The sequence below is a fragment of the Pogoniulus pusillus genome, chromosome 26 (assembly GCF_015220805.1).
Source record: "Pogoniulus pusillus isolate bPogPus1 chromosome 26, bPogPus1.pri, whole genome shotgun sequence".
Lineage (NCBI taxonomy): Eukaryota > Metazoa > Chordata > Aves > Piciformes > Lybiidae > Pogoniulus > Pogoniulus pusillus.
In genome coordinates, this window is record NC_087289.1 from 17,092,616 (window position 1) to 17,117,487 (window position 24,872).

The window sequence follows — 24,872 nt, forward strand, 5'->3', positions numbered from 1 at the left end:
GCTGCCACAGCCCATGGGTTAGTCAAAAAGCTATTTACTCTGTGCCAAGCCAAGGAGCAGAATCCACCAATACCTTTCTACTTCATCATATCACTTTTTAAGTAGCTCAGAAATATTTCCTCTCAGGCCAGGAAAAGGCTGACTTCTCACTGACAGCAAAGGAACTTAAACTCTAATTATGGGCAATTAATGATTAAATGCCCAAAGGTGAAATGATTCCAGTCTCTCAGTTTTCAGTGCAGTGCCTTCCACACGACAGTCCATTTTCCCAACACTGGTAGAACTCAGCAAGATTGCAAAAAAATGGAAGCAAACTTGGAAAAAAGCTGATTCTGGCAACAGGACTCTCCAGACAACTTTTTAACCAGCATCTGCCAAGGCTGCTAGCTTTCAGAATGACAATCAATGACATCTCAAGCATTTTATACTCTAATGCCTCAGAAAACCAGGTTTGAGAATGGCTTCAAACATTCTGCTGATGACACCTTCAAGAAGCCTCCTCTTCACCACAAAGACCTTTCCCATCACCTTCATGACTCCAGACAAACCATCAAAACATCATCAGAACACAGGCCTTGGAAGGAGCGCAGCTGATGCTGCACAGAGCCCCTGTCACCACATCTGCTAACCAAGAAAATCCTGCAAGTCTGTTCACAACTTTTCTGTCTGGGTCTGCATGTTTCTTTGGGAATCAGCCTAAGACCTGCTTTCAGGTTTAACCACCCATGTCAGATGATTGAAAGAGTTGGGGCTGTTCAGTCTGCAGAAAAGGAGGCTCCCAGGTGACCTTCTTGTGGCCTTCCAGTATCTTAAGGGGGCCTAGAAAAAAGCTGGGGAAGGACTTTTCAGGATGTCAGGGAGTGACAGGACTAAGGGGAATGGAGCAAAGCTGGAGATGGGCAGGTTCAGGCTGGAGGTGAGGAGGACGTTGTTGAGCATGAGAGTGGTGAGAGGCTGGACTGGATTGCCCAGGGAGGTGGTTGAGGCCCCATGGCTGGAGGTGTTTCAGGCCAGGCTGGCTGAGGCTGTGTGCAGCCTGCTCTTAGGGTACGGTGTCCCTGCCCATGGCAGGGGGGTTGGAACTGGCTGATCCTTGTGGTGCCTTCCAACCCTAACTGATTCTATGATTTCTACTTCTGCAGATGCTTAGCTACTCTGAGGAAGAATGGCATTTACCTTCCATTGTTTCCTTTGTGTAGCTCCATCTCTTACATTTATTTCATAGCCCCTAATTATCAATAATCCCATGGACAGGTGAAGAGACCAGAAAGAAAGGTAGGTCTCTTCTACACCACCCTTCAGCACTTCCCAGGTTGAGTATGACAGGTCACATAGAGTTGAATGCCTTGGCATAAAAAGATCCATTTCAAACCTTTTCTTAGCTAAGCAAAGAAAGTTTTCTGTTTGTTTTCAAGAATGGTTTATAAACAATGCCACTCAATTCCTCTAAAAACAAAGAGCCCAACCTATTCTCTCCTTTCAGACAAGTCTTCCTTCTTGAAAACAAGTGCTCCTCTTGGGCAGAATATCATTGCTCAATCTACAGTGCCAAAGCTGCATTCAGGGCAAAGCAAACATATGAGATGTGTCTGACAATTGCTAGTTTTAGATCAGTGTTACTAAAATCCACGGTTGAAGGAGGAGAAAATAGAACCACCCATCTGCATGGTGCTCCCACACAAGTTCTGTGTTTTGTTCCCTGAAGCCAAAAACTCATTAGCAGACTGTAACAGCTCCAAGTCTGCTGACACCTGCATCATGGATATGGAACATATGCATCTCAGTGGAAGAGGGCTGAGTAAGCATTTCCCTCTTCTATGTCCAAGGAGGTGTATGCTGGAAACTGCTTTCTAAAGCAATGCTTCAATAAATTGCATCCAGATTAGTGGACAGCTAACCACAAAGAAGGCAGTTGGCACTACCTTGAAGGGGCAGCCTAAATTTCTGTCATCTTCTGAACGTGATTATGGAGGGACACCAAAACAAAAACCACAATTTGCATTTGGTAAGAATCCTGTAAGATTGCAAATCAACACAAGAAAGAGCAAACACATCAGATCTTACAAACAGCATGCTGAGCTCTTCTGCCTACTATTTTCTTAACCTAAACAAAACTATTCAGAGCAAAAAGAGATTGGTTCTTATTTCACCCAAAAATGAAAACAGCTGTGAGATACTTCATTAGTTTTAGTTTCAAGAAAACCCCAAACAAAACAAACCCAACACTAAAACACCCTGCAAACTCCCTACAGCACAATTACCTTAGCAATTTTCCCCATTTCAAAGATGTTTGCTTTCTCATCTTCAAATTCTCTAAAGGCTTCTTCAATCCTGGCAATGATTTCTTCATGATTAGTGCAGACATTCGGAAGTCCTTTAGGGAAGTAGAAACGTGGAATGTTTATTGACAAAGGCGTACTGCTGGCTGCTTTATTCACAGGCAGAAGAGGGCATGGGCTAACCGTGGAGTTCAAAGGGGCTGGGGATGAAGTTCCAGGTTTCTTCTCTTGTTTACTTTGAACCTGAAAAGAGAAATGAACAACAAATGCTTTTAACTGGATGGCATATGGAGCAGGAGAAAATAGCTTGTGCAAAAATAATTCAAAAGACAGCAACAATTAAATTCTAGCATGGGGATATAGATTGCCTGGTCCTGAATAGAATGAAAACACTTCTGCACTATGCAGCACTGAAACTCTGGGATTTGCCACATCTGCTTTCATGTGGTTTCTGTGTATTTTCTGCATGTGCTGTGGATTATGGTATACCATTCAACCACTCAAGAACACCACAATTTAGCCATGCCACCGAACAAGGACAATGCTATTTCTCCTCAGGCTGGTTACTGTGATGTCATTCTGCCTCCAAAATCTGCTCTTCAGGATTTCTCCTCAGAACCAGAACACAACCTCACACAAACAGCTGGGCCTCACGTATAAGCAGACTTACATTCTGAACATCCACATTTTCCATCCCTTGGGAGCATAACTATTTTTGGCAAGGCACTGCTTCACAAATAGAAGAAAAGGTTTGCAAGACTGTCTTCTAAATGTCAATAAGCCTTTTATTCTAGGCTGTTCCAGTGAGTTCTTTGGGGACCAGTGAACACCTGGGTACCCCACCCTGGGTACAGTTTGAACACTTTATTATAGCTCTAACACTAAAGCTATACTGGAAACTACAATGCTTATAGCTCAAATACTAAAATCACAGAGAGAAAGGTATACAACAAGCAATGCAGAGTAACTCCATTGATCAAAGAGCAGCTTATACTCACCCTATCCAACTGACCAGCCAAACTCCTGAGATGTGTAGCTGGCAGGGCTGGCAGGCACTTATCTTCTTAAAGTAGGCATCCCCACCAGGAACTGCACCATCATGGTGGTCAGACTGGTGCTGCTCTGGCCCAGATCCCTAAGCTCTCAGTATAGATGGATTCAGAATTCTGTGACGTGTGGCCAGGACGTCCCAGAAGGCCAAAGGCAGGAGAACAGAGCTCCTCCTTTATTTTGGCATCTGTTACATACCATCTCTTTCCCTACTGCTCATGCTCAAGTAAGCACTTGTAAGCCCTGTTTCCCCCAGATCCTATCTCTAGTAACCTAGTGACCATCAGCCTGCTGTAACTTCTGATCAAACATGTACCAACACTTCCCTCTTACATATGCCCAGCTTAAAGGGGCCAAGAGCTGATTGTGGTTCAAGGTACCAAGTACTGGCAAATCAGTTTTAACACTGGGAACTACGAGCAGCCAGCACAGTTTGTTATTGGGCACCCATGTGACAGAAGACACGGTTAGTACCAAATGTCTGCTTACAACAACAGCTGAAAGAGTCCTTTTGCAGGCAAAGCACCCAAAGGTTTCACACAATCAGCACCTACAGAATTGGCTGAAAAACAAGGAGAAAGTAGGGAACTGAAACCTAGCCTTTGGCACACCTGTTTGAGGGTGGTCTTTTCTCCCATCTCTACTGCATGGCAGTTCTGCCATCCTCCCGTTCCTCTCCTGTCTGTAGTAAGCACATGGCTAATGCTCCCCACTAGATCACCTTTCTAACAGATCTCTGCAACCTCAGAAGTGTAGTTATACATCAATACTTTTCACAGAAGGCATTTGCATTTCATAGAATCAAGCAGGTTGGAAGAGACCTCCAAGCTCAGCCAGTCCAAACTAGCACCCAGCCCTATCCAATCAACTAGACCTCGGCACCAAGTGCCTCATCCAAGCTTTGCTTGAACACCTCCAGGGACAGTGACTCCACCACCTCCCTGGGCAGCCCATTCCAATGCCAATCACTCTCTCTGCCAACAATTTCCTCCTAACATATCCAGCCTATAACTTGAGACTATGTCCCCTTGTTCTGTTGTTGGTTGCCTGGCAGAAGAGACCAACCCCCACCTGGCTACAACCTCCCTTCAGGTAGTTGTAGACAGCAAAGAGGTCAGCCCTGAGCCTCCTCTTCTTCAGGCTAAACAACCCCAGCTCCCTCAGCCTCTCCTCATAGGGTTTGTGTTCCAGGTCCTTCACCAGCCTTGCTGCCCTTCTCTGGACACCTTCCAGCACCTCAACATCTCTCTTGAATTGAGGGGCCCATTAAGAGATTCAAACCCAGGTAATTTTTCAGACAGGAGTATTTTTAAATGCTGAAAAGTGGTTACAGTATAAGCAGCAGAATTCAGATGCTGGACTGCCAAGGGATATGGAATTCCCCACTGCCCCATGAATCCACACTTTATTGGGAAGAGGCAATAGGCCTGCCTGATGCACAATGGCTAAGACACAAGCTACTATTAATATAACAACATATATGATAAGAGACTAATAAAAGGCAATAGTCAAGTAAATACAGCTGCAACTTTCAGTTGGTTTATTCTGTTTCAAAACACAATGGTTTTCAGATAAAAGGGACTGAGTCTGAGTTATTTAAATACAGAAGAATGTATAGGATGAACTGACTAAATTATTTGCCTTCCTATTTTCCAGAAACTTGAAGCATTTTTCTTAACAGATGCTAAATACCCACATTTTCCACGGGTTTGCTTTCAATAAGGTGAGAAAGTGAGAACTGTAGAAGCTTCCATAAGCCCTGTTTTCACTTGAACTTCAGAATACTTTATAACCCATTCTTCAGAGACTTGTAAAACAAGAGGTGGAAGGATGTTCTTCCTTTTCACTCCTGCACTTCAGGGTTTTATGTGGGAGAGATCTCTTCCCTCTCCCAAATGCTGTCCCATTTTAGGAGCAGGAAAGTTTGCACACATGCCAGCAAATGCTTACTTTTGTACTGTGAACTGCACATACAGAACACATTAACCAAGAGCTTGGATTTCTTTAAGATCTTCTCTCTTGTGTCTTACAACACAAGTTAGAGATGACTTTCAGCCTTCAGGATTTCTGAATCTATCAATACCAGAATCCAGATTCTGTATGGTCCTCAATAGAGCTCTCAGCCTTTTGAAAACAAGCCTGATTGTCACCATCTGTTCTTTCTCCTGTCTTCCTTGACTCTTCCTACTCTCACTTACTGCACATCTTTGTGTCTGATCCAGATTGATACTGGAGCTCAAAGTGAGGCAAGTCTCAGACTGGGGCTGAAGAGGAGTAGTGGACAGGGTAAGCATCAGCCCTGGTTACTCTTTCCCCTAATGCAGGTAGGTAACCTGAAATAGTGACAAGAGTTAAGCTGGGTTAATGAAAAACAACCCTTCTTCTAGCTTCCTTTTACTCTTGCTTTCACAAAAGCAAAATCCAAACAGGCTGAATGTGTCTGGGGAGGGAGTGTATGTGCCAGAGTAGCCATTGTTGCATGCTGGAGGTACATGAAGATCCACCCTTCTTCCACGACTGTCTGCTTCACTGAGGCAGGCTAAGCAAGAGCAGCGAATCACAGAATCAGTGGGGGCTGGAAGGCACCACAAGGATCAGCCAGTTCCAACCCCCCTGCCATTCCCAGGGACACCCTACCCTAGATCAGGCTGCCCACAGCCTCATCCAGTCTGGCCTTAAACACCTCCAGGGACGGGGCCTCAACCACCTCCCTGGGCAACCCATTCCAGCCTCTCACCACTCTCCTGCTCAACAACTTCCTCCTCACATCCAGTCTGAATAAAGCTCCCCAAGATGGATCTTCTCTAGAAGCCTCCATTTGACTGGGAAATAGTGGGTTAATGAATTTGACCTTGCTGTATAAATTAAGATAGTGATTTAACTTGGAGAGCTCACACACCATCACTTCTGCTTTTACAAACTGCCTCCCATCCTGTCTGCCTTGCCTAGCTAGTGCCTTTTCCAGACAGGACCCAACTCTACTCAGTTTTCACTTTCTGGATTCCAGCAGAGGGGAAATCCCTGCTGGTCTCTCACAGCACCATATTCATACAAACAATGCAAAGCTGAAACAGACAACGAGGTGCCAACTGCAGCCACTTGACTTCTATAATAGGACTCAATGTCCTTTTGCCTCCAAGAGTCACTTCTCAGAAACAGGTCTGTTGCTCAGTAGTCTCTTTAACACACACCTGGACTCGTAGCTGTCAGGACCACGGGGAACTACAAGAAATGACTCTCATTTAACAAAAAGGTCTAGAACCGAAGGGAAGCAAACCAACATACCACAGTTCTCTCATTGACATTGCCCTGGCCTCCACCTTCTCAAGAGAAGAGCCATTTGTTTTCCTTCAAGTACTGCTGAAGTCAGCCACACTTGGCTCCTGGTTTGTGGCTCATGAGGGCTAGTACCAACAGTCTACATTAATTTCTGGATCCGTGACCACAATACAAGCCAGAAGGTTGGACATCTACAGGGAAAACACAGGGAATGCTGCTAATCATTGAAGTAGGGAACCAGTCCAGACACAGGTTTGCAGCTGACTTTCCTAGCAAGACTGAATAATGCCTGCTCAGGCCAAGTCAAACAAGGTGGAAGTATTACTTATCAGAGATTTCTTTTGAGAAGATTCTACTTCAGGAATAGAAATAAATTGTTTAAATTTTGCCTTCTTCCCTCTCACGTAAGAAACAAGCCCTTTACTAGGACACAAAGAGAAAACAACAGGCAACAGCTAGCTTGCTGGAGAGAGTCCAGCGGAGGGCTATGAGGATGATGAGGGGACTGGAGGGCATGGCTGATGAGGAGAGGCTGACAGACTTTTTAGTCTGGAGAAGAGAAGACTTAGATAAGGGGATTTGATACATAAGTATCTGAGGGCTGGCCAGGAGGGGAGGGACAGGCTCTGCTTATTGCTCCCTGGGATAGGACAAGGAGCAATGGGTGTAAGTTGCAGCAAAAGAGGTTCTGCCTCAACAAAAGGGGGAACCTCTTTACTGTAAGGGTCACAGAGCACTGGAACAGGCTCCCCAGGGAGGTTGGGGAGTCTGCTATGGAGACTGTCAAGGCCTGTCTGGATGTGTTCCTCTGTGATCTGTTTCGTCCTGCTCTGGCAGGGGGATTGGACACGATTTCCTTGAGTCCCTTCCAACTCCTAATATCCTGTGATCTTGAAGATCCTGTTTCTGAGAACAATCTCATGAAGGAATACTCCAGGTTGGGTAAAACTAGATGTTGACCACTATGAGACACCAGGGAGTTAATGGTAACTATTCATGAAAAAAGGATGGTGCTAGGAGGGGAAATTCTGTGGCAATGTTTGCTTAGGGGAAAGTGCATTTTCAGAAAGGACCACACCAGAGGAAATTACAAAGCATGTAATAAGCCATTTTTACTAGTAGCCAATATACTCATATCTTTTGCTAAAGAGGAAGGTGAGATGAAAGCCTGTTTTAAATCCTTCTCTGTAGTAGTGTCATTCACCTTAACTATCCACTATGTCTTTTGCCACTCACAGTTTATTTAAGGACAGACTACACCTTTGCCAACCAGACCTGTCTGTTGAAGACCTGTCAGTTTCAGCAGAAAGCTCCAGAAGGAAGCAGTATCACACCAAATGCTCAAATACTTTCTACTCCTTCTTGTCCCCAGTTGCCATTGGACACTGGAATGGGCTGCCCAGGGAGGTGATGGAGTTGCCATCCCTGGGGCTGTTCAAGGCAAGATTGGACGTGGCACTTGGTGCCATGGTCTGGCCTTGAGCTCTGTGGTAAAAGGTTGGACTTGATGATCTGTGAGGTCTCTTCCAATCCTAATAATACTGTGATACTGTGATAATAAGTTTACCAGTTTCTTGTTTTTTTTCCAAATAGGATTCTGTAATCCTCTTTTCTAGGGTATAGTGACTCAGCCTGGTTTCTCACAGTCCACAGTGCTGACTTAATGTCTCTCTTCATTTTTTACAGTTCCTGTCTTACTGAAGTCTGATGTTAACTGGACACAAGCCATCCTCAAAGATCCACAGCTTTCCTGAGCTGATTTGTATCTGTTGCCTGAGATTTTCCTTTCCTTTTCTGAAGCTCTTTCCCATCATTATAGTTTTCTGCTGCCTCTTTCTTATCTGTCTCTAAGGATAGTAAGAACAGCAAAGGGTCATCTGCACATGGGCCCAGAGAGCACAAACAGGCTCTAAGGAAATGCATCTCTGAATAGGATATTTTCTACTATAAATCATAAACTCACCAGAAGAAAAAAAAAAATCCAACTGAAGCAAAACAAAATGAAAACAAACTCTACATAAGCAACACAGAATCACAAAAGGATTGAGGTGAGAAGGGACACAGGGCTTGGTCAAGCTCTAGATCGATCTAGTTAGATCAATCCAGTTGAATATTGAAAGCACAGATCTCATGTTTCCACTGACAAATATGCCTACAGATCCTACACCTACCCTTCCCAAGACTGACATACTTCAGTCTACACTCCAAACTCCATGGAGAAAACAATCAGTGGACATCCAAACGGAGTCAGAAAGAAGGACAACAGAGGACACAAAGTCTCACTCTTCAAAGAAGCCCCACCAAAGTTCCCATCTGGCCAGATTTGCAGATGACACTTATGTAGGGGAAAGGCTGATAGGATGAAAGGCAGAACCTTGGGTGGAGAGGCCTTGACAAACTGTTCAACTATTTCCACAAGAAAAGGTGCCAGACTCTCCACCTGCATACAGCAATCCCAGGCATAGGTTCAGGCTGAGAACCCTCTGTCTGAGCAACAGCCCTGCTGGAAAGGATGTGAGAGAGAAGGTGTGCAGCTGAGCCTGCAGCGTTGGCTACTTACAAATAAGGCAAACTATGTACCAGACTGCATTAGGAATAGGGCCAGGGGAAGACAGAAAATTATTATCTCTTCTGCCTGACACTGGCGAGGCTGCCTGTGGACTGCTGCGACCAGCTTTAGGCCTTCACTTCAAAAGGGATGGAGAGAGAACAGCCATCTGCAGAAGGCAATTCAGACAGCCAGGATCAGGAGCACGTGGCAGGAGAGCTTGAAAGACTGTGTGTGGTTGGCTGGGCAAAGCAGAAGCTTAGGGATGGGCTAACCACAGCCTACCGTTATTTGAAGCACAGTGACACAGACAAACTCTGCAGTGGCACACAGAGCACATAGATCTCCTCTCCCTAGTAACAAGTGGTGGAGGCACCGTCCCTTGAGGTCTTCAAGAAAAGACTGGATGAGGCACTTAGTGCCATGGTCTGGTTGATTGGCTAGGGCTGGGTGCTAGGTTGGACTGGATGATCTTGGAGGTCTCTTCCAACCTGCTTGATTCTATGATTCTAAGTGATAGGATGAGAGGAAATGGTCTCAAGTGGCACCAAGGAAGGTTAAGTTTGGACATTAGAAGAAACTACTCCATTGAAAGGGTTCTCAAGCAGGAGATGTGTTGCTGAAAGACACAGTTTAGCACCAGACTTGGAAGAGTTAGATAAGGCTTGGACTCAACTGTAACAGTATTTTCCAACCCAAACAATTCTGTGACTCTACAGTGTAAAAAGGGGCAACAGCTATGAACAGCAACTTGTGAAGATTAGGCTGGAGGATGAATTAAGGTAGTACAGCCTGCAAGAGGTCACTGGAAGAAGGCAGGGGAAACCTTCTGTCCTTGAACAGCTTCCAAGACTTGGAAAAAGTCAGTGCTGATGTGAGCTTAGTATTAGGAAATGTCTTCCTATAAGCAATTAGAAATCTCTCTACCTCTCTTCATACCAACAGTGCTATGGGAGGATCTCCGATCCTTTCACAAATAGACCTGCAAAAGATGAGCACAAGAACTGAAATGACAGTTCTTAAAAGAAATAGGGGTTGTACAAAATACCTTTTCCTCCCTTGCCTTTCTGGCCACTATCTGCATGCTTCACAAACTACCTGTCACCCATCTCTCTGCTCCCTATCACCATCTTATTACCTTCTCTCCTGTTAGCACATCTTTATTTAGCCAAATTACCTCTACTATCTGATCATCCCACACTAACATGCTCTGGCCACAAAGCATAGCCCCCAAAGGCCCAAAATTAACTCTCTGCTGCCAAGTAGAAAAAAACTCTCATCTCTTGTCCTCCAGCCCCAAGTGCACATTGTCACTGTGCACTAAATGACAGCTGCAGAGCTTGCCAGACCCCTCTGTGAACAGATTTAGCCTGCTTGTAAACACAGAAAACAGACCTAGCTTTGTTGCTGGATGATATTCTACAGTGTTCCGAGTTAAGCCAGCTGACAGAAAGCCCATGGGGCCCAAGAACAAGATAGGGGTGAAAGCAAGGATGTAGCAAGAAGGAACAAGTGCTGGAAGAAAGGTAATAGGAAGCAAGATCACATTTTTTCAGCTGCAATTGCCCACTGCATTAATTCACTTGCCTTGGATCTGCAGCCCCAAAATGGTTATTCTCAACACATTTAGCAGTGAAGGTTGCTGCTCCCACTTCACACCAGTTGGAGGGCTCATGTAGCAAAGGCTAATCCATTTTTCCAGTTCATCTACTAGGAGATCTTATCTCTCCCTGCAAACCACACCCCGATTAAATCTTTCGGTGATCAGACTAACTCTGGAGAGTGAATTTCACTGTGCTGCATGGTTCCTGTTCATCTCCTCTAAATTGCTCAAGGTCCCCACCCAAACCATTACTACACATTATTACCTCATGCAATTCTCCTCTAGGGAGTGAAAAAACACGTTCCAGAGACTAACTTCATACGTACTATTCCCTGCCACCAGCAGTTAGGCAAACAAAACACGCTGCAATTTACTGTGGAACAATTTTAATAGCTGTTTCTTAGGAAACAGCTGCACCACTGAGCATTTCAACTTTTAACTTCCTCACTGGGTCACTGATTAGTTAAACAGCAGTGAAGCTCAAGATGGGCTGATTTCAGCATATTGTGACTGCCTGCGCCCATTTGGTGGCCTAGCATGAATTCTGCTGATCTTTTGCCAGTTGCCCCAGAAAGCAAGTTCAGCAGCAGAGCTTTACCAATAAATACAGCTGTGTTACAGTTTCCATTTCTTTGGCTACATCTCCACGGTCTTAAGGGTCTTTTCCAACTCAAATGATCCCCTTCAGCCTAGAGGTAGTGTGAAAGAGCCAGAAGAAGTACCTTGCAATGGTAAAATCACAAGCCCCAAAGCCAGGCAGGCTGATTTGTGTGCAGTAGAGAGCACAACCCACTGGGTACAACAGAATGTTGTGGTTGTCCCACACGCAACAGGAGCCATTCAGAGCAATCACACACAGTTTTTCCTTACCAAAAACACAGAAAAAATAAAATGGAATAGTCTTAACACTACCTCTAATATCTAAATCACTGCCCTTGCTGTTAATTTCCCCCTCTTGTTTACAAAGATGCTTCAACCCTGCAATCTAAGCCTAGAGGGTTTATTTTTAAACCTGCTGGTATCTAGCTGCGAATAACTTTCTGCAAATAGATACTCCTAGAGGGGATACAGCTTGATTCTCTGAACCAATAAAAATAATACAAAGCACCCAAAAGGGAAAAAAAAAAGGGGGGGGAGGAAAAAAGAAATGCCAAACATTCAAACCTGGGCCTGCTGGAATGACTTCAGCCGCCTCTTGAAGCGAGATGGAAGAACAAAGTCACAGCCCTTCGCAAGGAAAGCTAGCTCCCCTCCTAAGTCTGGGTCTCTCCGCAGGGAATTCTCCTTGATCATCATCCTGGTCAGCTCCTAAGCAGATGTTGCCCTTTCCAGAGGGACACAGGGGCTCTGTAGGACACCACGTCAAGACCAGCACGTTGCTTTCTTGGGTTTGATTTTTACAGGCAAAAAATGGCAAATAGCTTCACCATACTATGTCTTCTCTCTCTTCACAAGGACAACATCTAGAGATTTTATCTCATTCCTGAATCCAGTCCTCCCTTTTCCAATTGATATTGAAAGTATCTTTCAGCACCACCAGGATCTTCTGCCTTCTTGTAATAGTTTAATTGAGAAACATGATCTACAACAGAATCTATTTCCCCGCTGGCTGTATGACAGACAATCTGTCCTTGGCCTGTAATAGGCCAGGGGTAACATGGGAAAGGAAGCACCCACCACCACCACCACCAAGAGTGCTATAATTAGATGCACTGCAGAAGTGGCTAAATATACCATCTTCCCAAATAGCTCTCACTTTATGTGCTGAAACCTGAGGAGCAAATGCGCACCAGACAGACTCAGACGGGGTTAAACCACATGCTCTCATGCAAGGCCTGTGAACACACGATGCTAGTGGTCTGAAGTTCCTGCTTCTGAGGTGATGAAGCAGAAGATCAGCATTAGTTCCCACTCCAGACCAAAAGTTGTAATTGCATGAAAGCCTTGAGCTCTGTGGTAAAGGGTTGGACTTGATGATCTATGAGGTCTCTTCCAACCTTGGTGATACTGTGATAACATAACTTTTTCCTTCTTGCTTGTAACAAAGCAAATCATCTAATTTCTTCAGTGCCAAGCAAGCACATAAAGACAACCTTGGAAACAAGCTCAGACACTCTGAAGCAGTCCTTAAGAAAACAGTCTCATAAAGACACCAAAATGAGAGAGAGTGATTTGCCATTGGAATGGGCTGCCCAGGGAGGTGGTGAAGGCACTGTCCCTGGAGGTGTTCAAGCAAAGCCTGGATGAGGCACTTGGTGCCATGGTCTGGTTGACTGGATAGGGCTGGGGGATAGGTTGGACAGGCTGATCTTGGAGGTCTCTTCCAACCTGGTTGATTCTATGATTCTATGATCGTTCTTTTTTATTCACTTTTCCCATAACACACAGCTAAGGCAAAGCAATTCTCAGTGGGCAGTAGGCTTCTCTCTCTCCTCACAACCTTGAACAAGTAGACTTCAAGTTCTTGCTGAAGACTTTGCCTAGGCTTAAGTGTGTTCTTCTCCTTCCACCACAAGAGCAGTGCTTAATGAAAGCCTAAGTCCAGCTCTTACCCCACAACATCCACAAACACTAAGTCCCTGCTTTCTCTGCCTGATTTTGAAAGCCTCAGTTTGCCAGTTTATGTTTTATGCTCAGTGACAGAGAAATTCTTGATAGTAAAGCTTGTATCAAAATAGCACATTAGAAATGAGAAAGATGTCTCACTGGGCCTCACAAACAGAAAGTTTTTATTGCACATGTGCCTCTGATGTCCTGTTTCTGGTTTTGTGCAGAAGGCCTAAAGTTAAATCACATACAGCATCACTTACTGTGCCTGCCCTAGGGACAGACACAGAAACAGTCTATCCAAAAGGATGCTCTTATCACAGATTTGCTCTTGTGCAGCTAAATGGATTATTTACTAAGGCAGAGAGACCTCCAGCACACTCACAAAGGTATTTTCTTTTAATGTCTTCATAAATCTGTATCAAACCCACTAAGTTTACTTTCTCTCCTGTTGCTTCTCAATTATCAGGCCTGGGCTGTGGAATCCAGTTCTTTATAAAATAAGATTTGAACAAGAATGTAGCAACACTTGGGTTCATTTAGGTCACTGCAGCTACATCTGAGCTGTGCAAACTAGGAACTGAAAAAGCCTTTAAGTCCAGATGTATACTCATGACTACAAGCCCAGAGAACTGCAAGGTTACTACAATGTCATCAGCCCACTTTGCCACGTGCCCTGCAAATGAATATGAAACCTAACAGAGTGGCAGGGTAAGGACAGGAATAAGAAGCCCCCAAAAAGCAAGCAGGCATATTTTTACTGGGATTGTCACTAAGTGAAGGTTATACAGATACACATGGAACAGTTTTGGAATAAAAGGTTGTTTTTCTTATTATAACAATTGTTCCTAAACACTAAGGCAATGCCAAAAGAACCCACAAGGCTCCTCTGTACTGGGGTCCTGCACATCTCATACAGCAGCACTGCAGAAGGGGATTTATTTGAAAGATTTTGTGGCAAATGTACTTCAACTAAACTCTCACCCTGCTTACAGACTGCAGAGGAAACGTAGTCCAAAGAACTTCTCCTTGCACCCTCAGCAAGTGTGCAGATGGCACCAAGCTGTGTGGCACAGTCGACTTGCTATAGGGCAGGGATCCATCCCGAGGCACCTAGACAGGCTGCAGAGGTGTGCCCAGGCCAACCTCAGGGCATTCAACAAGGCCAAGTGTAAGGTCCTGCACTAGGGTCGGTGCAATCCCAAGCACAACTCCAGGCTAGGTAGGGAATGGCTGAGAGCAGCCCTGAGGGTCTGGGATGATGAAAAGCTCAACAGGAGCCTGCAGTGTGAGTGCAGCCCAGACACAACCCTGTGCTGGGCTGCAGCAAGAGCAGTGTGGGCAGCAGGGCAAGGAAGGAGACTCTGCCCCTTGGTTCTGCTCTCCTCAGACCCCACCTGGAGTCCTGTGTGCAGTTCTGGAGCCCCCAGCACAAGCAAGACATGGAACTGTTGGAGCCAGTGCAGAGAAGGGCCACGAAGATGCTGAGAGGGCTGCAGCAGCTCTGCTCTGAGGACAGGCTGAGGGAGTTGCGGCTCTGCAGCCTGGAGAAGAGAAGGCTTCCAGGACACCTTACAGTGGCCTTCCAGTATCTGAAGGGGACCTAGAGGAAGGCTGGGGAGGGACTATTGACAAGATCTTGTAATGACAGGATGAGGGGTAATGGGTTTGAACTGGCAGAGGGGAGATTTAAACTAGATGTTAGAAAAGGGTTCTTTGCAGTGAGGGTGGTGAGACACTGGCACAGGTTGCCCAGGGAGATTGTGGCTGCTCCCTCCCTGGAGGTGTTCAAGGCCAGGTTGGATGAGGCCTTGAGCAACCTGTTCTAGTGGGAGGTGTCCCTGCCTATGGCAGTGGGTTGGAACTGGATGATCCTTGAGGCCTCTTCCAACCTAAACCATTTCATGATTCTATCTACAGCTGCATCCAGATCACCTACAGTGGGCTTTAAAAGACACACACCACTCAGCAGCCACTAGCAGCTACTTAAAAAAACAACCAACCCACACCAACAAAGCAAACAGACAACAGGAACAAAAATACCCACACCACACTCAAATCAACCACCTACTATTCAGCCACAAAAGATGACAGAAGTGTGGGATTTTTTCGCACTGAGAACCTGGAAACATGCAAATAATCTGAAGGCTGGGCTTGCTGTATCTGAATTTCAATGTATTTATTGATTATCACAGTATCATCAAGGTTGGAAGAGACCTGGCCCCCCAGTTTAGGAAGGACATTGAGATGCTTGAGTGTGTCCAGAGAAGGGCGACGAGGCTGGGGAGAGGCCTTGAGCACAGCCCTACGAGGAGAGGCTGAGGGAGCTGGGATTGGTTAGCCTGGAGAAGAGGAGGCTCAGGGGAGACCTTATTGCTGTCTACAACTACCTGAGGGGTGGTTGTGGCCAGGAGGAGGTTGCTCTCTTCTCTCAGGCAGCCAGCACCAGAACAAGGGGACACAGGCTCAGGCTACACCAGGGGAAATTTAGGCTGGAGGTGAGGAGAAAGTTCTTCCCTGAGAGAGTCATTGGACACTGGAATGGGCTGCCCGGGGAGGTGGTGGAGTCGCCGTCCCTGGAGCTGTTCAAGGCAGGACTGGACGTGGCACTTGGTGCCATGGTCTAGCCTTGAGCTCTGTGATTTTTGCATTAGAGCAGGTTCCTAGCACAGCATTTCCTATTCTCAAAATGCACAAAGTGGGTATAAATAAAAACGTGGAGTACCATGAGAAAGTGGCAGTAAGAGAATCCTGTATCAAGAGTTTCAAAGTCAATTGGACAAAATTTGCAGCAGAAAAAGCTGCCATCAACAGCCTGAATGAACCACAGTCAAATTCAGTGTTTCTCTTTGCCACAAGTGACCCAGTTGAAGCATAAGGGTGAGAGATGTCAAACCTAAAGAGGTGCCAGATGGCCTTTGCTAGCCATTGAAACACAGCACCTCACCTATGCCTGAAGTTAGGAGCTTAGTCCTTAAAATTTCGATGACTTAATCATCATGGTATTTTGCTGTAGCCCAAAGCCTAGCTGCAACAGTTCAATGCACACTGCAGAGCCTAAAAGGGCACTGGCTTCAACTGTTTGCAAACCAGATTAAACTTCTCCAGCAGCAGTGTGACTTTTTCTTGCTTTGAAAGTCAATGAGGCTGAAAAACTCAATGTCACCAGGTTTTGTTTCACCTACCTTTATATGTGTACTTCAAGATAAATCAACCTCACACAAGCAGAGACCATATCTGCCCTGATTACCAAAGCTGCCTGTGTGCCAGGAACATGTTCCTGAGTGCCTGGTACCAGCTTTTTAATTCCTAAAATGACACCAAGCTGGGAGGCTTGGCTGACATAGCTGAAGGCTGTGTGGCCATCCAGTAAGACTTGGGCAGACTGGAGAGCTGGGCAAAGAGGAACCAAATGAGGTTTGACAAGGACAGGTGCAGAGTCCTTCACCTGGGGAGGAATAATAAACTGCACCAGTACAGGCTGGGAGGTGATCTGCTGGGGAGCAGCCCTGTGGAGAGGGATGTGGGAGTGTTGGTGGAGAACATCCATGGCACAGCAATGTGCCCTTGTGGCCAGAAGGGCAAATGGGATCCTGGGGTGTATTAGGAAGAGTGTGTCCAGCAGATCAAGGGAGGTTCTCCTCCCCCTCTACTCTGCCCTGCTGAGACCTCATCTTGAATACTGTGTTCAGTTTTGGGCTCCCCAGTTTCAGAGGGACAGGGATCTGCTGGAGAGGGTCCAGTGGAGGGCTATGAGGATGATGAGGGAACTGGAGGGCATGGCTGATGAGGAGAGGCTGAGCAGCCTGGGGCTGTTTAGTCTGGAGAAGACTGAGAGGGGATTTGATAAATGTTTATAAACATCTGAGGGCTGCCAGGAGTTGGGGGACAGGCTCTGCTCACTGCTCCCTGGAATAGGACAAGGAGCAGTGGATGGAAGCTGCAGCACAGGAGGTTCCACCTCGACACAAGGACAAACTCCTTTCCTGTAAGGGTCACAGAGCACTGGAACAGGCTCCCCAGGGAGGCTGTGGAGTCTCCTTCTATGGAGACTTTCAAGGTCTGTCTGGATGCATTCCTGTGTGACCTGAGCTAGATTGTATGTTCCTGCTCTGCCAGGGGGTTGGACTTGATGAACTCTTTGGGTCTCTTCCTACCTCTGACATCCTGTGATAAAATACAAGGTTAGAAGGGATCTCAAGAATCATCTGATCCAACCTTGCTTCCTTTCATTTCATCTGATCAGATTTTTTTTTCCTGTCACCTTTGCTTCTGAGATACTTCAAGATTCACTTACCACTTTCATTTATTGCAGTAACTATTGCCAGACAGGAAAAAAATATATATACTCAACTTCATTACTCTTAAGGTTTAGAAGCACTGAGTAATTATTCTTTTAAGACTGCAGATTGTATCTATAGCTTAACTGACAAGAGATTATCAATATGTGATCAGAAAATGTGGTTCTTTTGTGACAGTTGTCACTGATGTCATCACAGCTACTTTTAACATTTAATTGCCCCATACAAGATCCACATAAGCATATCATTAAACTTGCAAAACAAAGAAGTACACAAACTGATGAAGTAGCATTTTGAAGGGAAAGAATTATGAATTTGCCAACCTTAATTTTAGATGACTGTGAAACAGTCATAATGCCACTCAGAGCCAGCTAAGGACCACTTGTTTAAGCTTGCAACACATTTTGATACAAAAATCGAAGTGTGCAGCCTTGGAACAAAGTTTTAGAGCACATCAAGTTAAGAACACTTCTGAAAGTCCCAGCAGTACCTACTCCATCAGTCTTTCAGGCAGGGCAGGATTTGATAGGTGCTACCTAATCCCAGCCCAGAAGACACAAGAGGCAGCACAGAGCAGACTCTGAAGACTTAACTCAGAGCTCTACCATCTGAGATAATGTGATCAGACAAGGTGGTCTGAAACTGAAAACCCTCTGCTGCCTGATCCCCATTCATAGAATGGTTTAGGTTGGCAGGGACCACAAAGATCATCCAGTTCCAACCCCCTGCCTTAGGCAGGGACACCTCCCACTAGAACAGGTCGCTCAAGGCCTCATCCAACCTGGCCTTGAACACCTCCAGGGAGGAAGCAGCCACAATGCCCCTGGGCAACCTGTGCCAGTGTCTCACCAGCCTCACTGGAAAGAAGCCTTTTCTAATCCCTGTCCAGAAGCAATTACATCACTCATGTAACATCTGCATGAGCAATTCCTTTTACTCATCTGGCAGAAAACACACCTAAAATTTCTATTCTGTATACAAGCATCACAGTCAGTGGACAGAAAGATTCAAGACCATGCAATAGGAAGTAGAGACCTAGGGGAGACAAATGGGAAGCAGAATTGCTCTTTCTGGCAAGTAAATCTTTTTGAGAAGAGACATCCAGCAGAGGAAGGTAAAAAAAAAAAAAAATAAGAAGCCTCTTCATATCAAACCTTGGTCCTGGTTTCTGCTCCCAAAATTATTGATGATTTTTGTCCAACAGCTCTTAAAACAAAACACATGAGCAGGACTAGGGGCAGAGCTCTGCACCAGTCAAACACGATTCTGAAAAGAGGATGACTCAATTTTTTACAGACTTTTCTAGGGTACTTTCACTGAGTATCAATTCTTATGCAAGCATTAACTGAATTCAAATAGTCCATTAAATTATCCATCCTGTACAGGGATAGATCAAGGACAGAGACAGGTTAACAGGTGGTTAAAACATCCACCACTGACCTTTCCTATAACTTTACAGAAGACATCATTTTACCTTACAGGTAGCACCCTTTGCCTTTCAGAAACACTGACACTCACCACTTCTGCAGGTGAAGTCAGAGAATCTCCATCTCGAGCTTCTTTACTATGCATTGATTTGTGTTTTCCCCCTTTCCCTCACACCTGCCAGTCTGCCCAGAGCTCCTCACTGCCCTCCTATCTAAAAAGACAGATGAATAGTTAGGCTTTTTTGCTAGACTTCACAGACAGCTAACCTGTTTTCACTGAACTACTTTTTCCCCAACACAATGTATTAAAAGATCAGCTTAAGACAGGCACACAGAGCAGGAAGTTTTAAAACAAATAGTTGTAGGTTTAGAGATAAGCAGTGGAAAACCGGATCTCAGAATGGGAAATGTTGGGCAGTCTAAAAGTATGCAGTGTTTCCTGGCTTGCCTGAAAGCAGCATGATGCACTCATCATGTGCTCTGTAAAGCTGATGGACTTCTTAAAGTATTCATTTCCTAGTTTCTAACTCATTTTGTTTTGAAAAGAAGAGACAACTAATTCTACTGTTCTCTGTGGGCAAGCACCATTGGCTTTTCTGATAGAGAGAACACCTGTTGCCAATACAAGTTAGCAGAGATTTCAATCCAGACACACCAATTGAGACAGCAAACAGTCTCATACTAAGAGTGGTTCTTCTTTGCTTTTTCATTGCTTAGGATTTGAGAGACATTAAAACTGTCAAACTTGCATAAATGAAAGCTACACTGTGTTTCCAGTGTTATTGTTAGATCTCTGGGGCTTTTTGTGTGTGCACACAGCTATTTAATAACAGTTTTATGAGCCCTAAGAAAACACAACACATATTTTACATATTATTCATGCACACGTGTGTAAGCAAATCAGAATCCACATGGAGCCCCAGACAAAGTTATCTAGGAACATAGATACATTCCCTAGATGCTATACCTACAGAGAGCTTTGTGTCCATATCTGTGCTATAAATGACAACAAACCTCAGAGCAAGCACAGACTCAGCAGCTGAGATGATTTTTGTCCATTCTGTTAGGGACTAACTCCCTCGGGAGGGTACCAAATGCATCCATGCTGTGCAGTGCTCAACCTAGGCCCTCTCTGGCTTCTCTGGGTCCCCCAAGAGAGTTAGCCTATCTTGTGATCTTCAGCTCTAGGCATCTAAACAAAACAAAGATCATACCCCTGCACTGAAATGAAGAGCTCTGGCAGAATGGGTGTGTGTTGTACGGCCACAGAAGGCAAGCTGGGAGCAAACACACACAAGCTAGGTGAGTGATTAGGGAAACAGAAGCCGAGAAGTGACTAGACTGATAAGCTATGTGACAATGCAAATGCACCCGACTCTCAAGTGTTAGAGGAAAACCACCACAGTCAGTGTCACACTTCATCAAACATTTCTTCAGTCTGCTAGTTAGAAAATGTTGTAAATTAATACACAAAGCAAAAATGGCTATGATAAAAGATCACTTTAGAGCTGCTTAACTCTGTACTCCTCAAGGGAAAAAAAAACCCAACCTCTTTCCCTTGCTGGAAATATCAGACAAAGTTGTGCTCTCTGTTTTCTGTAAGAAATGCCCAGAGAAAGTTCAGAAACACTTGGAGAGCCTAGTCTAAAAAGATCTCTGTAGTGCCACCCTCCCCTTGCAGAATACACCAAATACCTGTGTTTTCAGCAGAGGACAGTCTTCAAGATGTGAGCTTCATGCTTCAAATGGAAGGAGCTGTGAAAGTTCACTTGTAACCTGGGCACTTTTTAAGTGCCTGTGTGGAAGGCTGATTTTGGCAAATGAATCACTCTCTACAGTTTCTGTGGGGTTGGAAGTTTGGCACCAAGTTGCCCTGAAAATACGGCACTTGCTACCAAATGAAAAGCGCTCAGGGCTGGACAGACAGTCTTGGCTTCCACCAAGAGCCTGCATGGCCAAGTGCAGGGTTCTGCACTTTGGCCACAACAACCCCAAGCAGAGCTACAGGCCGAGGACTGAGTGGCTGGAAAGCAGCCGGGAGGAAAGGGACCTGGGGGTACTGATAGATAGTAGCTGAAGATGAGGCAGCAGTGTGCCCAGGTGGCCAGGAGAGCCAATGGCATCCTGGCCTGGATCAGGAACAGTGTGGCCAGCAGGACAAGGGAGGTTTTTCTGCCCCTGTATTCAACACTGGTCAGGCCACACCTTGAGTACTGTGTCCAGTTCTGGGCTCCTCAATTCAAGAGAGATGTTGAGGTGCTGGAACATGTCCAGAGAAGGGCAACAAAGCTGGTGAAGGACCTGGAACACAAACCCTATGAGGAGAGGCTGAGGGAGCTGGGCCTGTTTAGCCTGGAGAAGAGGAGGCTCAGGGTTGACCTCATTGCTGTCTACAACTACGTGAAGGGACATTGTAGCCAGGTGGGGTTGGCCTCTTCTCCCAGGCAACTAGCAACAGGACAAGGGGACACAGTCTCAAGTTGTGCTGGGGTAGGTCTAGGCTGGATGTTAGGAGGAAGTTGTTGTCAGAGAGAGTGATTGGCATTGGAATGGGCTGCCCAGGGAGGTGGTGGAGGCACCGTCCCTTGAGGTCTTCAAGAAAAGACTCAATGAGGCACTTAGTGCCATGGTCTAGTTGATTGGATAGGGCTGGGTGCTAGGTTGGACTGGATGATCTTGGAGGTCTCTTCCAACCTGGTTGATTTTATGACACTATTTTGTGAGAAGATTCAGCCCTCTTTTGAGGGGTATAAGCAATGCAGACTCCAGAATGACTGGGCACTGGAGGCAGCTAAAAAAAAAACTTCAGTATTTGTAGATTCTGACCTTTGTGCATAGAGGATCTCTATCTTTAGGAACTAGTGATGAGGAGGAGAACAAAGACTCTTGGAGTCTGCTCAGAGATGGGAAAGGGAGAAGTGAAACATTCAGTTCTCACTGAACTGGTGACAGCCACCTGTGCCCAGGAATAAAGCAGTTAGCTAGAAATTTGTTTCCATCCTCTATTATATAAGGCCCATTTAAAGTACAAGCAAACAGTCTGCAGAAACATCAGGAGGACAGGAGAAAGCTCCAAAGTGAAACTATACATCAGGGCACATTCTGTCTGCTTAGAGTTTTGAAGTTTCCTGTTTTGTTTTTATTGTTTGCATTTAAACAAATGCCACATTTCTACCAGGCTGAGCATGTTATTCCATGCTGCACCACCCAAAGCACAAAGAACCACTTAGCAGATGTAAATCCATTTTACCCTACATTTTCTCATATTTATTTTACTCACTATCCCAGCAAAGGTTTGGTTCTCTTACCTTAATCACTTCTGGGGCCTGCTGAATCGAAGCTGGAACAGAGTCTCTGGAAGCAGCCTCAGCATGGCTTTTTTGCCCTGCAAGTAGGGACTGTGAAGGAGTTGTTAGAGTTTCCTGAAGGATCTGCATCACTTCCCTCTCCTTGGACAAGCTTCCCTTGCCTGTCTGGAATTCCACCAGTTCCTGGGCAAAGTCCTCGATGCTTTCCAGGATGCGCAGTAAAAGGGCTTTGTCATCCTCTTCCATTTTATGACCATTGAGTTCCATGATTTTTGACAAAGGGGAAGTGGGGTCAGTGGGTTTGCTTTTGGGTTCAAGAGCCTGAGGTAGTACCTGCCTACCATGCCAGCCAGACACCTGCAAAGGGGCAGGTTCATTCTCCTTTAGAGGGGGTTCCCTCAAAGAACTCTCCATTTTCTGAGAGAAGCACTCCAAGTCCAGCAGCAGTTTGTCTATCTCCTCCTTGTCTATCTTACTACACATCTGTTCTCCTTTGGAGGTATTGGCTTGGGAACCACACAGTATGGAATCTGAAACTGCTTTTGAAGAACTCATTTTCTCAGAAGCATGACAGAGCTCAGTGCCTCCCACTCTGGCATGTTGTGCTTCAGCACTGGCAGTGAGATCTGAACCAGCAGCTATTCGACAGCTGTGCTCTAGACTCGCCCAGCCTCCTTTCTGCTGCTCTGCCGTCTTTACTTTTCCAAATGTTCTTTCCCCATCAGACTCCTCCTTAATGTAGAGAGACTCAGTGGAAGATGTGCAGTCAGAAGGGCTTGTGGCTGGTAACTGAGGTAGGGCAGAAACATCTTTCACAGCTCTCACACTGTTCTCCTGTGGGATGCTGTGGAGGGAGTCGGAGGTAAAGCTCACAGGACTGGTTTGGATGGACTGAGAGGTGCTTGTCACCTCACAACGATCTCCTGCTAGGCTGAGGGGAGCTGCACTTGAGGACGGCAGCTGAATAATATCTTCATACCTAGGCGGTTGCTCATCTCCAAACGCTGAGAGAAAGGGAGCTTGCTGCAAGCCATGAAAACAGTTAACCAGTTCTGCCAAGTCTCTACCTTCCTTGTTTCCTGGTGGCTTGAGCTCAAAGGGTAGCTTCTTCAGGTAGGAAGAAAATCTTGTCATCAGATTCATATATATATCTGAATTGGCCAGAGGATCACTGCTGCTCCCTCCACTAACGCTGTCTGCAGACTTCTTTTTGATGCAGTGCTTGATTATGTCTGTGCACTTCTTCAGATCCTCTGAGCACTTCAGCAGGATGTCTAAACACACTTTAATGTCCCCACCAGAAGAACCATCTAGCTTGTGTTTTTCCAAAATCTGGGTAATGAAGTTTTCTTCAGAGAAGGAATGAGGCGAGAAGGGAATCAGGGGATTTGTGGTGACTTCTGGAGCATCATTGCTCTCCTGCCATTTTTCCACAGGTGAAGGGCTCTGCAAAAAGCCATATGGAGGGCAGTTCTCATCATTGCTGAAGTGCCCACAAAGCAAGTCAAAATCAAATGATCTCCTGCTGAATGATTCTGAACGAACTTTCCTTCCCTTTCTGTAGGCCACATGACTGGAAGAGTTTTTGAGCTTTTCAAAGGAGAATTCCTTTATTTTACCACTAGCAAGGTTTATTGCCTCACCAGTAATGTCTTTTAAACTGCTGGAGGCTTGCACTGTAGAGCCCTTTTTGATTCTTGGATTACTTGGGAGAATTTGTGGATAGTCCTCATTTCCAGGCAATGCAAGACCATTTTCAGGAACAGGGATTTTATGGTCTAGGTTGGCATCTTGGACACCGAGCTCTGCACAGATGTTGTGGTGGGCAACTATACATGTAACTCCTTGCTTAAACACTTGGCAAGTCCCTGTGCAGTAATGCACAGTGTGCTGAAAGTGCTGGTCTATCACCACACTGCTATAGCAGTTCACAGAAGTAACCATAAGCCTGTAGGCTGCTGCCATAGCACAGATCACACTTGGAAGTGAAGCTTCAAAACTCACCATGAACTTAACAGGAAAAAGTTCACACCCCTCCCTACTTTTGACAGCCACACCAGAATTAATAAAATTATTCAAATGTCAGTTGAAAACATTCAAATACATGAGAAACTACTGCCTTGGAAAGCCTTAGTGAAGTCTGGAGCAGTACAGCCACAACAATTAGTGTGGTTTGACTTAAAACCACTTTACTCTTGTACTCCATGCAGAAAGTTTTGCTGATGCAGCACAAGCTGCTCCATTTGTAATGGTCCAGGAAGATTCTCCAGCAGGTGTTAGATAATCCAGATAACTCTCAGGCAGAAGTGAAAAGACAGCAATTTTTGGGTGAGTCAATAAAAGATAGATCATCAAGCAGCATGCACAAACAAAAAATCCACAGCATGGTTGTGCAATTCCCCTCTCACACTGGTAAGGTAGGGTCCTGCAACAGGAAAGAAAAAACACAAAGTGAGAGTCATAATTTCTATGTAATAAGCAGCCCTGTCTACTACCTAACATATGGCAACAGACTGTAACAACCAACACT

The 24,872-nt window shown here is 45.4% G+C and overlaps 1 protein-coding gene across 5 annotated transcripts in view; it reads right to left on the reverse strand.

Moving 5' to 3' along the window:
• The window catches only part of LOC135187031 (serine/threonine-protein phosphatase 2A regulatory subunit B'' subunit alpha-like), a 79,376-nt gene that overhangs the window by 40,758 nt on the left and 13,746 nt on the right, over positions 1–24,872 (reverse strand). For all 5 annotated transcript variants that reach the window (XM_064165358.1, XM_064165359.1, XM_064165360.1 and 2 more), the window contains exons 2-3: positions 22,343–24,767; positions 2,262–2,522 (exon numbers count right to left, since the gene is read on the reverse strand). In XM_064165358.1, the coding sequence (XP_064021428.1) occupies positions 2,262–2,522; positions 22,343–24,349 (2,268 nt within the window). In that variant the 5' untranslated portion in view covers positions 24,350–24,767. The remainder of the gene's footprint in view (positions 1–2,261; positions 2,523–22,342; positions 24,768–24,872) is intronic.